Genomic DNA, 14,098 nt, shown 5'->3' with positions numbered 1-14,098 from the left:
AAATAAAGGTGTGCCTGTACCTCAACCAATAAGAGAGTCCACGAGCATCACTATGGTTATTTCATACCGACATCCGGGTGCGAGGGTATTGAAGGGGAAAGAAAATTCAGCCATGGTGTCATCTGTGAGTTTGCAACATTGATAGGTCTTTCACTGGCACAATCCGATGAGAAACCTCTCTCTCTCTCTCTCTCTCTCTCTCTCTCTCTCTCTCTCTCTCTCTCTCTCTCTCTTCCTTCTACAATTTCAACACGAAGAAACTCCTTTTGTGATTTGGAAAGGTTGATGATATTGACAAAGACAAAGTGATGTATAGAGAATGATATTTTCATTTTTCTTTTCCATTTTTTGAATTTTATACCAGTTCATAGTATTTTGATTATTGAGGGATATTGATTTGGGTATGCAAGATGTGAAAGTTGATGTTTTTAACAAAAAGACAGAAAAAAAGAAGAAAGTGAAATCTATGTGACTATGAGTCATAGTCATATGCATCAACATGTGATTAGTTGAGTGGTGATTTGGTTAGAGCTATTTAACATTAGTCCCAATGGTGGAGATTAGTTTCGCATTCTCACCCCTTTGTATTTTAAATTTATGAGTATACTTAGAAATGGAGATTTCATTCTAAGTGTTTTTTTTTTTTTTTTTTTTTCATATTTTTATTTGCATGCATATGGATAGCTGGTTTTTATATGCTTAGGAATGAGAATTTAATTATTTATATGTTTTAAAAAATATATACTTAATTATTTATTTGCCTATGATTAGAAATCACAGAATCTGAAGTGATTAGGAACCACAAACTAAGGTTCAATTATCCAAAACCGTCCCAATTTACACCCTTATTCCCAACCACAAACTGCTAATCCATGAAACCCTTAACTCGATTGAGGGTGGAAATAAAAAAAAAGGTCAACTAAGCCTAACATGGTGTACCGACACTACTATGTTTCTATTGAAAGTTGACGTGACTAAAAGACTTTGTGCCCACTTGTCCATGAAATTTTAGCTACAATTAAAATGCCATTTGGCAGCATTAACACCCATCCCACATTTTTATGCAAAAACATCTTCTACAGTGATTGCGGTGGTGCAATAAGCATCGGATGGCCGAGAGGACCTCGGGCACATGCCTGGATGCTCTTATCCATCTGATGCTCACCGCACCGCCGCACTCACTGCAAAGAATAATCACTTAATTTTTGTCTGTTCCCAAGAAAGAAAAAAAAATTCATCACAAAAGGATGTAAGAGAGTAACCTTTTCTCATGATAAGTTTTCATAGTTGGACATCTTTTATCTCCCTCTTACCGAATGAATGGACCAATACCCCGCTCCCCCACCCCAAGTCATCCAATGCTCTCTTTTGTCAGGAAGTTCTTCACTGTGAAGAGTAGGGGAAAGATTCATCTCCATAGAGCCCAGGGAACAGGGAGGCATCTCAGACTTGGGTGACCTAGGGACACATGCCTAGGTCCTCCTAGCCATGAGATGGTTCCCTGTTCCCTGGACACTATGGAGAGGAGCCGGAGCTAGAGCCGGAGCCAAGAGAAGGTGTCCGCATAATTTATTTATTTTTTTGGTAGAAACCCCATAATTAAATTGGCAACAACTATTTTGTGAAAAAAAAATATTGGAAACCCACCTCTATTTTCACATTTTTCTAGGGTAAAGTTTCTCTATATCCATGATTGAGAGATACCCAGGTAATACAAGGGAGAGGTACAATAGGGGAAGGAGGATGTCCCTTTGATTCTCTTCTCTTCACTATGGGTAAAAGACAACATTTTCCTTTATTAAAGAAAAAAAAAAAGGCATTCTATCAACTATCATACAAAATATTAAGAACGATCACAAAAAATGGCAGTTTTCTAATGCCATCTAGGATCAATATAATGTGAAAGACGAAGACCAATAGTAGACAAAGTTTTCCCATCTTCAACAACTAAATGAATAAGAAAACAAAGACAAAGTTAATCCTTGAGGCCTTGTTTGTTTGATGGAAAAAAGTGAGAAAGGTAAATAGGGGTGAGAAACTTGTACTTGTTTCATATAAATTACCACAAATATGAGTATTTGATTAGGTGGAGTGGAAAATTTACCATACAACCTCATGAAATGCAATTTATTCTTGGCTAGTGATGTGGCACACTACTTTTTCCCATACCACTCACTTTCAAAGTGGCACTATTCATGAAAATTCATTTTTTGTGTTTGTCTTTCTCCTGTAAAATTCCTCCCACTTTCATTTCGTCTCTCTCTCTCTCTAACCAAATCCCACCCCCATTAAAAAATATATATCCCATTATTTATAACATGTGGATCCATCCTCACAAGTTTCTCACCCTTTTTTACCTATCAAACGAATAGAGCCCAAGTAATAGTCATGCAAAAGAATCGATAATCAAGTTTCATAGATTGATGAAAAAGTGAATCATTGAATTCCAGGCTCAAAAGACAAAAGCAACTAAAAATGATCAAGATCTCACATTAAAAGCTCCATTGACCTTCAAATTATCATTCAATGATCTGGTTGCAAAAATGAACACAAATGGAGAGGAATCGATCAAAGGAAATAAAAATGCAGATGATGAACTAATAGAGGATTTGTGCCTTTCTTTCATTATTGTTGCAGAGACATAAAATGATTGTGACGACAGATTAGGACCTGAGGAACAACGAAAGCTCTCATTCTCGGTCATAGACTCCTAGAACTAGTGTGATTGTGAAAGAGTGTGTCAAGCAAATCATGGATAGAAGAAATATTTTACAGCCAAATCAAATGAAAGTTTTGTCAAGCTTTTACCCGGAATGAAAAATTTATGATGCTTTAACCCGGAATATCTGTGATTCCTGGTAAAAATTTCCACCATTAATTAAGTTTCTTTTTCATCTATTTTATTTATTTTTGCTCCATTTGTTTAAGTGTAAATTTTATTTGAAAATATAAAATGTAAAAATTTCCAATATTTGTTTCCTGGTTGGTAAAGTATGATATAAAATATTGCAAGATTTTACAATAAGACTAACTGAAATTAAATAAAAATATGAATTATGCAAGCCATATATATGGCTGTGAGAACCATGCATGGATATAGGACCCTCAAATACATAAATATGTGATCCATCCAAGGAAACAAAAGATGCACTCAATACAAGATGTTTCCAGCTTTAATTTATTTTTCTTATAGTCAAGTTGATAAAAAATTTAACCAAAATCAACCCTCGACGGTTCATGTTGTTCTAATTCTTAGCCGTTTATACCCATTAAACATGAATGTGCTTTTCTTTTTTTCTTAATCACAAAAAAGGAAGATTTGGACACCTTTCTAACCTACACTCTAGGTCATTTGTATTAGAAAAAACATGATTATCAATATCAAGAGAAGGTGAAAATTTTAAGTCTGATATCTATTGATTAACATTTTGAAGAATAGTGATAAGATTGAGATCAAATTTTTTTTTTTGGAAATTATTATGGTATTTCTATGATTCCTCAAGAAAATAATTTTTAAAGCAAACACACTTATTCACCATTTAAGCTTTAATAAATTTAAGTGTGATTTGAAGAAAAAAAAATGTTTAACCACTAGATTGAAAGAGATGGCATCAATGCAAAAAGGGGGGGGGGGGGGGGGTGTAGTCCTAAAGGGCTAGCAGCCGAAACCCGGTTAGAAAGTTCAAACTAAGGTCTAAAATCAATGTGGCATGTCTTTGGTCCTATAGGGAAAGACTTAATTAAAGTTAGCAAAATGGATATAATCGACATAATAAATATCGATCCACATTCGATAGCAAGTTCCCTTCCCCATGGAACCTGTTACGAGACCGACATTTGATTTACGTTTAGCCTTTATAGGACTATAGGAGGCAAGACTTGTAAATTACAAGCCTTAAGGTATGAAACAAATGTATCATTCTTTTTTTATTCCACCCATTTTTCACCTAAACAAACAAAGCTTGCAACTCATCCATGCATTGGAGTGATAATTTAAAATTTTAGAACAGAGGCATGCAGTGCTGCCAAATAAATAGGTGAAACCCAGATCTAACCATTTCTGGCCAAGTCTAGAGGTATTTACATATGTTGGTCTACTTAAAATCCAACAAATGCTGAACCCTGGCCAGTCCATGAGAACACTTTCTTTTGAATGAATAAATATATATTAAGGTAATTTACATCGTCACCCCAAGAGAATGTCATAATTAGAGAGACTACACTCATCCTTCGGGGAATTCGTTTGACAACGATGAATGGGAACCTCTCTTGTGAAGGAAGGATAGCGAAGGAGAGATGAGCTCCACAAATACGGACTGTCCATTGTGATATCTTCAGTGGATCTCCGACAAGAGATAGGTGGCTTTCTGGATTAGGATAGTTTTCGATTCTGATTTCTTCTTCTGATCCTTCTTGGTGAGCATTTCTGAAGAAGGCCACATAGATATTTATTTCAACTCTCAAATGGTTCCAAAAAATTCTAGACGTTTCACAAGACAGGAGGAAAGAGTGGCCCACGGGACAAGGTTGGAGGCTCTAGTATTTTCCAGAAACCCCGAGACCGAGTCTGATCAACTTTGTTAGTTGATCAATTGCTTTGTTGTTTCGTGAAAAGAAGAAGAAGAAGAAGGAGGTGGAGGAAGGTAAGAAGGGACTTGGGTAAAATATGGATTGGTCATGTGATTTAGTCAAAAGGGTGCAACCGTCATTTCAACTCGTCATTTAATAGTGACTGACGGCAGGGGTGAGAGCATAATTTAGTATTATACAAGGGTGTCTCTCTAATTGTGGCATGCTCTAGGGGTGGTGCTGTAAATTACCATATATATTGAAGGAAAAAAAGAAGAAAAAAGAAAACACAAACAATAGTCCCAAAAGCTAGGCGAGGGAGAAGATCCTAACAAAGAGAAAAAAACAAATATCAAAGGGGATACATAAAAATCTAGAAAGGGAAACACCAAAATGGATGGGGGGTGGGGGAAGAAACAAGGATCAAAGCTGATACACCATGAGCACACATAAGTAGACCTCTATCGTTATTTAATAAATGCTAACAGAACAAGCTAAATAGTTACACACTTAGAACACTAATTGGCATGGTTAAACATAAGATGTCCCCTGCACAGATCAGAAGAATATAAGGTGGCATATATAGTTAAACATAAGATGCCCCAGCACATAACAGAAGAAGCCTTGAAGCCTTCTAGCAAGTCATTTTTCCATCCACCACAGTGAAGGGGTATGGTCTATCCCATACATATTTGAAGTATGCTGATTGGTGATTGCCAAGGGGATATCCATTGATGAGGACGCATTTTGTGCTATCTGCACCATCATGTTTGAACAGAAAAGGATCAATGCTCTTAGCTGTGTGGAAACCCTTGCAGTTGACATTAATATTTCCTTGTTCACAATTGCACTCATTAGTTACAACCACCACATACTCAAATTTCCTTCCAATCATTACTCCAGTCATACTTTGAGTTAACTTAAGGCTATGGATGGAACATCCACCCATTCCTGTTCAAAAGAAGGGAGCAAAACAGATGAAATATCACTAGAAAATAAATGAAAATAAATAAATAAACATGATCTGTTTATCTATATACTAATATGAAACTCACCCTTTCCTAGCAGACTGGATATGAGAATTGCATAAAAAATTTTGAGAGCAACACCCATTTTGTTGATATTATTTTCTTTTTGCTTGAAAATGTGAAGGAGAGACCTCAGCTTATTCTCATTTTATACGTGAGAAACAAAATAAAACTAGTGCATAAGTAGCAATATTGTTGTTAATGAGAACCGCTTGAACACTCCTGATTTTAAGATTTACATCCAACAATAAATCTCATCAATTACACGCAACCACACCTAACCCGTGTAACAGATCAATAATAAGAAGCAATTTAATAAATCTAACTAACACAAAAGAAGATGCTTTATAAAAGGCAAAAATGTAAAGCAAGCATAGTGCCATACCCAAATAAGGTCAATGAATGGATAGGTTTTCCCTACTTAATGGATGTGAGCCCTTTGTATTTGTGATATAATTATTATGTGATGGTTATATCAGTCACGTATTTGATATCCTATGTTGGATTGAGAAATATACCAAACAAAAAGTGGTTGAACTTGTTTATACTAACTGTAATTAGAGTAATGTCAAATTTGTCGGTTTGCTTCAGGCAGAGTATTAGGTCACTGAGGTGTATGATAAGCCTTACTGCCATAAACTGTGAAAGAAAACAGATATTTCAAATGATAGATGAAGTAGTATCACACAATTGTTTCATGATCGATTCCATTTTCATTCCCCATGAGAATTACAAAATATGCTTTGGGACATCTATAATCTTGATTCTGGAATGTAACTGCACATCCTTTAGATGATTAAATATTAAAAAATAATAATTATGTGTTGCTACTAGGGAATAATTCAATTGGAGTTCAGTTGAGCTAGTGGTACGAAAATATTTAACAGAAACTAATGAAATGTGTCATGCAAGGGTATCCCTATATCTCCAGAAGTTTCATGGAGTCATTGTTGTAGACACCTCATTTTGTCACCCCGGAGGTTGTTCTAATGATGATGAATATCTCTCGGGGCTAAGGACTGGGGATTTACCATGTTCCCTGGCATGTCTATAAAATTATTCATGTAAAATGACTAAAATGCCCCTAGAGGGAAATTATGATGAAATGTGGTTGTTCAACCTGAAAATTTGCCAGTACACCCAAGCAATGTATTATTTCGTCAAATTCAAACTTGGTACGAAAATGAATTATCCCTTTAATTTGGAGAATTTTCAATTTTAATTGAGTGGGATTCACACTGGAGACGACCTTCATTGACTAGTGCAATCCCCCATTTTCATACTAAGCAAACTATACAAGATACTAAAAATTGTTTTTAATCATTCGACTTAGACATATAGAGCCTAAGATATACAAGTCCAAGAGTTCTAAGACCAATCTTGGATTGGCCTAGTCCAACCCACTTCAAGTTGTAACTAGTTTATCTCAAAATAGAACTGATCAAAGTTGTACAATATGACATTCAACACATAGTGTTGAATTCATCATTCAATAAACTTGATTCGCCATTGTGAGCATGTCCCAACGCACTCACAACGTCAAATTGTCTTCTATAGTGTTGAACAATATCCATCAAATATTGGATCTGTCAGGTCCGCAAATGGTTCAAGAAATTGGTCCAAGATCGGTGTAATCGCCCATATCAGATTCATATTGGCTGATGGCGATCCTGATTCTTGTACGATCTGATACTGATCCACTGGTACAACCCAAGGGTAAAAATGTTAGGTGCATCTTACACACATCTTGCACGGTTACTAAGTAGTTATTAGTATTGTCATTGGAGTAAGTTATCGAGTCAAAGTGGATCAATTAAAGTAAGTTATTGAGTCGATATTGATTAGTGGAAGAGTTTTTAGGGGGTGTGTTGTTAAGTCCTTACGGGTTTGTTATAGATTATGTGGAGGTAGTGGTGAGTTGTAACTAAGATAAGTTGTGTAACTGTCTCTTTTGTTGCCGATTAAGTAATGTGAAAAGAAGAAAATGAAGAAGAACTAATTCCTATTTTATCTCTATGAGAAACGAGGTCAGCTTCCTCTATTAAGTAAATCAAATCCCTACTTTATCTCTAGTCTGTCCTATACCTTCCCTTGTCAAAATAGGTAAGCGTGGGCAAGTCCAGTACATACCAACTTGGTATCCGAGACAGAACATGGACGAGAGAATGGAACGAACAGAAGGAGAAGTTAGTGCATTGTAAGAAAGTCAACAATAAATTCTTTCAAAACCTGATGGGCAGCAGAAACTTCTAAATAAATTGACAGAATTTTGAGAGGATGAGCAGCTTCCCACCTCCCACCGAACAAGAAGTTAGACATTTCTCACGAGCACCAACCCATAATTTGGAATTCGACCACCCTTGCGTGCAATGACCTCACAACATTCCTTCACACCAAAATTGGTGAATCTCTACTTTCCTCATTTCAAGGAGATGAGGACACCACTAGTTGGACTTGTTGGGTTGAACGATTTTTTCAATTCCATCAGACAACCGAGGAGGAGCAAATGGCCTTGGCTTCTTTTCATTTAGAAGGAGAAGCTCAACTCTGGTACCAACTATTTGAGCAAGGTGAGTTAAATTTTCTTGGCAAGCCTTCTATGAAGGATTGCATGTGCGTTTTGGACTAACTCAGTTTTAGGATTTTTTTTTTTTTGGGAGTTGGATAAAATGCAGCAACTTTGTACAGTGCGTGACTATTATTTTAAATTTGAAAAGTTGTTATCAAAAGTGGGGTATCTACCCCTAAACATCAGGTGAGTTACTTCATCTGCGGGTTAAAGGACATAAGGCAGATGTTTTGGCAGGGTGACCCACAACCCTTTATGTTGCTATTGGGTTAGCCAGCTTGTACAAAGCTCGTAAGTCCTTACAACAATAAAGTGCCCTAGCATTAGATGTGGAAGAAACCCTTATGGCAAATAAAGAGACAATCCCCAATGGTTCTATTCTTTTACTTCGACGAATGTCACCTGTAGAAATGCAAGAGAGACATGCGAAGGGTTTATGCTATAACTACAATAGAAATTTTGTCCCTGGACAATGATGTAAAAAGTTGTTCTTCATTGAAGCTTGTGATAATGAAGCGATTACTTTTAAGGCAATAACATGGGAAGGTTTAAAGTCCAAAAAAAGCCATTTCCCGATTAGGGTCTTGAGGACAAGCCCATTCCTTAAGGGGGAGGGACTTGTTACGTGCATCATACACACATCTTGCATGTTATTTAGTAGTTATTAGTATTGTCATTGGAGTAAGTTATTGAGTCAAAGTGGATTAATTAGAGTAAGTTATTGAGTCGATATAGGTTACTGGAAGAGTTGTTAGGGAGTGTGTTGTTGAATCATTGTGGGTTTGTTTTAGATTATGCAGAGGTAGTGGTGAGTTGTAACTAAGATAAGTTGTGTAACCGTCTCTTTTGTTGCCTATTAATTAGTAATGTTAAAAGAAGAAAGGGAAAAATGATTAATTCCTATTTTATCTCTATGAGAAATGAGGCCAGCTTCCTCTATTAAGAAAATCAAATCCCTAATTTATCTCTAGTCTATCCTATTATGTTGTCAAGACCACTATCTATTAACATCTATGAAAATCAAAATGTTCAAGATTTTATTTACTAGTAGTAGAGGATATGAGACTAAAATTCCAAACATTTACCATTATGAAGTCACGAACCCAGCTTAGAGAAAAAATAACACCATGAGAACCAGAGATAATATGTAAAGAAAAATTAGGTACAAATGACATCTATAATCTAGTTTTGTTTCCATTCCCAATTTTTAAGAAAACCATTCTCTTTAGGGTTGGGAGAATACTTGTAATGATATTCCATGTAAGTGATCTCATTTCCTTTACGGTTGTGGGATAAAAAACAAACATGTTCAAAAGATAATTTGCTTTTAAGACTAGGGCCCACATATACTAATCATCAAAGATTAGGCGTCATCCAAGCTTAAGGGGTGCCTTATTTGAGATGTAGTCTCTCAGTCCTAATGCTCTATGCGATTAGGTGAGCAAAATTTGTGCCATCCAATGAGTTTTATATTAGTTGGATGATGCAGAAACGATTCGGATCGTTCTACCGGTAGGTAGTGTCGGCAATTCAATAAATAATCAATGGAAGCGTTTCGATCATTGTATGAAACTCCACAAGTATAGAGCCTCCATGCGATCTTAACCTTGTCGCAGTGAGCCCTTCCCACACGTACAAATTTGTGTTACCTTTGATCCAAACTCCTCCACACTTATCAGGATTTTCACAAAACCCTAATCACTGCACTCCTTTTTTTTTTTTTTTTTGTGGGTAAATACCCAAATCACTACACTCAATTACTCCATATGAGAGAGAGAGAGAGAGAGAGAGAGAGAGAGAACAAATATTTATGGGGAAAGACCTTTGCCTATCCTCACCCTCTAAACCCAGACATAGGTGAGCATGAAAATACCTAACCCATGCAGGGGCAGCTAGATCTTTTCACACCCAAATGTGTCTAGGCTTAGGGAACACTAGACGTACATGATTCTTTCTCCCTTTATTTATTTATTTAATTTTGGAAGAGAAAAATAATAAAATACACTCGTGCAAGTGACCAAAGAAAAAAAAAAAAAAAAAAAAAACAAAAAACATGCCATCTGGTCGTGTAGATCCTGTGCCCAAACACTAGAATACCCAAAATTACCATAGTACCCCCATGAAATAAAAAAAAAAATCCGATTCAATAGATGTCCCTACGTGCCCTCTCATTGGCTTGCACTCATGCAAGGGTTGGACAACCAGGCAATGATCTATTGTGGATAAAAAAATTCTTTAAGCATTAATGAAATACTTATAATTCTTTTTAACAGTAATTGACAATTGTCATCTTTTTACAATAAATTTGTTCTCTAATTTTGTATTTTGGTGTTTTCCAACAAATGGTATGATTAAACAAATAATTTTGTTTTGTAATTTTTTTTTTTCAAATGATATTATACATAAGGGAAAAAGACGCAAGAAAGCAAAGTAACTTCTACAACTACACAGGGAAGGTGAAATGATCATCCTACCCTCAAGATAAATAAAAATCCCACATCTATTTATGTTCCATTGATATCTACACTAAGGCAGTAGCTACGCTCACTCCCCATATTATTTGATTACTAGTATGGTTTTTTTTTTTTCATTTTATATTGAAATAAATAACAGAAACATATATTTTACAAAAAACATTCCTTTTCCAATTATCTATTTGGAAAAAAATGGAATCCCATAAAAATAGGGAAAACAACAATGTCCTCTCTTTCTCTCTCCTAGCATGAAAACTTCACTATCCTTCCATATATGATAATATTTTCTCCTACCGCTTGCTCAAGAAAACGCTTTCATAAGGATAAAATGTCTGAAAATCTTACGATGTGAATCAGGGATTCAAATTTATGATGGGAGAAATTCTTCTTATGAAGTAAAATTTACGCTATCTCGTTGCATAGCCCGACCCCTATTGAGGCCACTGTCCACCTCTTCATTGGTCCTCATGTTGACACAGTGGCCATACAACTGGAGAACATTTTTTTTTATTAAGAAGTGTGATATTTTAGTAAAAATAAGGAAAAAAATTGTGTCCACTTGTGTTCTCTATGCCCATACACATGAGACAGGTTGTTAAACAACACCCCTCCCCCAGCATCCTACTCAATGTGTTTGGGTATAGTCCTTATAGCCACACAAAATACAAAATACAATTCATTCATGACAATGGCCTCAAGTGTTAAGTAAGGAAAACATCACGAGCAACGGGCTTGGAAAAATGATCAACCACCATTCTACTCATAGAGATATACTTCAAGATAAGTTCCCTTCACGCAACCATATTTTTAATGTAGTGATGTTTCATGTGTATGTACTTGGCTTTCCCATGGAACTTGGGATCTTTAGCAGATGTCAAAGCTGTCATACTATCACAATGAACTAACATTGCATCTCCTGAATGAGCAGTAATGACAAGTCATTATAGGAATCTCCTCAGCCAAATGGCCTTCTGAACTATGTAATGATGAGATCAGCGATCCCAAGAAGGTATCGAAATGTCCTCTTCATTGGTTGCTAGTGGTCTGGTCATGAGTTACTCTAGCAATGACTAACCATGGCAACTACAAAACATATATTTGAATGCATGCACATCATCACATACATTGAAATGTTTATTGATGCGGCATAAGTTACTTTGGACATTTGATTTTTCTTCTCATCAGTCTTCAGGTATTGTTTAAGGGTTAAAGCACACTTTATCTGTAGGAATGTTAATGGGTTTTGAGTTTTACATATGTAATCATTCCAATATCTTCTTTACGTAAATCTCTTGAGACAAACCAAGAAAACTCTTAAGTGATTTCTCTAATCTTGATCTCTAAAACAAAGTTGGCTTCACCAATGTCATTTATCTCAACGTAGAGGATAATCACTCTTTAGTGATGACAATCATTTCCAATTCATTCTCAGTCAACATAATGTCATCCACATACAAAAATCTAATAAAGAAGTATCGTTTGGATCGTATCACATACACACAGTGATCCTCTTCAGTCATTTTAAAATCCACAAAGATAATTAGCATGATAAAATCTAACATATCACTGCATAGATGATTGCTTGAGGCTATATATAGAAAGTTTGAGATGACAGGCTTTTTTCTCCTGTCCTTTGACGTAAAAATCAGTGATTAGTCTATAAATATATCCTTGTCTAGTCCTCTTTAGGAAAATGTATAATTAACATTTATCTAAAAGAGTTCTAAATTTAGTTAATGGCTAGAATGAGGTGAATAGAGGCAAATGTCACAATAGGAGAGAATATCTCATCATTGTCTATACCTCTCTTTTGGTATAGTCCTTCGCCACAAGGCATGCCATATATTTGTCAATTGAACATCTAGTTTGCATTTGACCTTTAAAAATCTTTTGTTCCCAATGATCTTACACCCATGGGTATGCTGACTAACTCCTATACCTAGTTCTTACTCATAGAACTCAGTTCATCCTCCATAGCAGTTTACCACATTTTCTTAACATATGAGGAGAGTGCCTCCAAAAGCAGGCTCATTCTCATCTTTCAAAACACATATGAGGTTTTCCCTTTAATCTCAAAATGATGACGAGTAACTATCCATGAGTGCTTTAGTGCATGAGAAAATCCTAATCGTCTAGTGGTACACTCCCAGTAAGTCGATCAGTCTCACTCTCTCTGGTGATTACAGGATGAGTCAATTCCCCAACCTTGCCTAGAGTATATAAGATTTTTACCTCTTCCTCCAACTTAAAAAGATAAAGATCCCTACTCGCATCACTAATACAAGGAATGTCTATCTTAATAAAGATGACATCGCAAGACTCTATCTCAGTGATTCCTTCATCAGGATGCTCAATGTACATAACATAGCCCTCCGAGCTATCAGCATATCTTATAAAGATGTGTTTCCTAGCTCTAGGGGTTAGCCTCCCAAACTTACGGGAGGCATTGTGAATATAACTTACTGAATCACGTAACCACCTATGCCCCAACTTGGACTTTGTGCCCTTCCATTACTAATAGGGGTGGAAGGATCTGATTGTGAAGGCACCCCAGTTAAGGATGGAGGTTGTAGTAAAAGAGCATCCCTCTAAAAGGATATTTGGAGGTTAGCTTATGTCATTATTGACCTAACCATTTTTAAAAGTGTATATTACTTCTCTCCACTATACCATTTTTCTGTGGGGTGTCAGGAATGGTCTATTTCCTGCAAATGTCCTTCTTCTCACATAATTATTTAAACTGGACAGATATATACTCTTGTGTCTAGTAAGTGTACATAATCTTTAAACTTTTACTTAACTAATTTTCAACCTTTGCCACGAAGCATTTGAAGCAATCTAATGCGACGCAGTGGTGACCGTTTCGCAAATAGTCATCAATGAATTTGAGAAAATAAGAGGTGTCGTGGCATGCGTTAACATTCATAAGTCCACATATGTTCGAGTGGAAAAGCTCAAGGAGCTGGGTAGCTTAGATTGCCTCTCCAAAAAGCTACCAATGTGCGTTACCTACTAGACAAGGCTCACACATAGGGAGATTGACTTTAGCGAGTGGGCCTAGAAGGCCCTCTCTAGCTAGCTTAGTCATCTTATTTTGCCCTATGTGTCCGAGTCTAGCATGCCAAGTAACAGATTTAGAATTGTCGCATGCATTAACTATATACGAAGTAAAAGCAAAAAAATCAATTAAATATAATTTAAACAAATCCATCACAAAAGATTCCATGTCCAATAATAATACCACTCAAATAAAATCCAAAGTACAACTATCAATATGAAAAGAGAATCCTAAAGGTAACAATGTTGTAACAAATAATATATTATATTGAATGTTTGGTGTTAGAGTAAGGTGTATCTAGTACGCATCATGAGTTGATAAATACCAATTCTTAAACATCCTCACTATGAACGCATTATGGGATATGGTTGAAACCTTTCGATAATCTTGCTCGATTTGT

The 14,098-nt window shown here is 36.0% G+C and overlaps 2 protein-coding genes across 2 annotated transcripts in view; both read right to left on the bottom strand.

Annotated features, from left to right (window-relative positions):
- Window positions 1-191, bottom strand: part of LOC122068938 (probable acyl-activating enzyme 17, peroxisomal) — a 56,165-nt gene extending 55,974 nt beyond the window's left edge. The window contains exon 1 of the mRNA XM_042632845.1: window positions 176-191. The gene's annotated coding sequence lies outside the window, so the exon portion shown is untranslated. The remainder of the gene's footprint in view (window positions 1-175) is intronic.
- Window positions 192-5,011: 4,820 nt separating this feature from the next.
- On the bottom strand, window positions 5,012-5,761 carry LOC122068927 (TPD1 protein homolog 1-like). The gene is made up of 2 exons (XM_042632830.1): window positions 5,625-5,761; window positions 5,012-5,520 (listed from the first exon to the last, which is right to left on the bottom strand). Exons 1-2 carry the CDS (start codon window positions 5,680-5,682, stop codon window positions 5,204-5,206), a joined length of 375 nt encoding a protein of 124 aa, XP_042488764.1. The 5' UTR covers window positions 5,683-5,761; the 3' UTR covers window positions 5,012-5,203.
- Window positions 5,762-14,098: the final 8,337 nt, after the last annotated feature.

This window comes from Macadamia integrifolia, unplaced genomic scaffold, assembly GCF_013358625.1.
Source record: "Macadamia integrifolia cultivar HAES 741 unplaced genomic scaffold, SCU_Mint_v3 scaffold484, whole genome shotgun sequence".
NCBI lineage: Eukaryota > Viridiplantae > Streptophyta > Magnoliopsida > Proteales > Proteaceae > Macadamia > Macadamia integrifolia.
The sequence above is the reverse complement of the archived record's forward strand: the minus strand, read 5'-3'. Positions and strand labels throughout refer to the sequence as shown.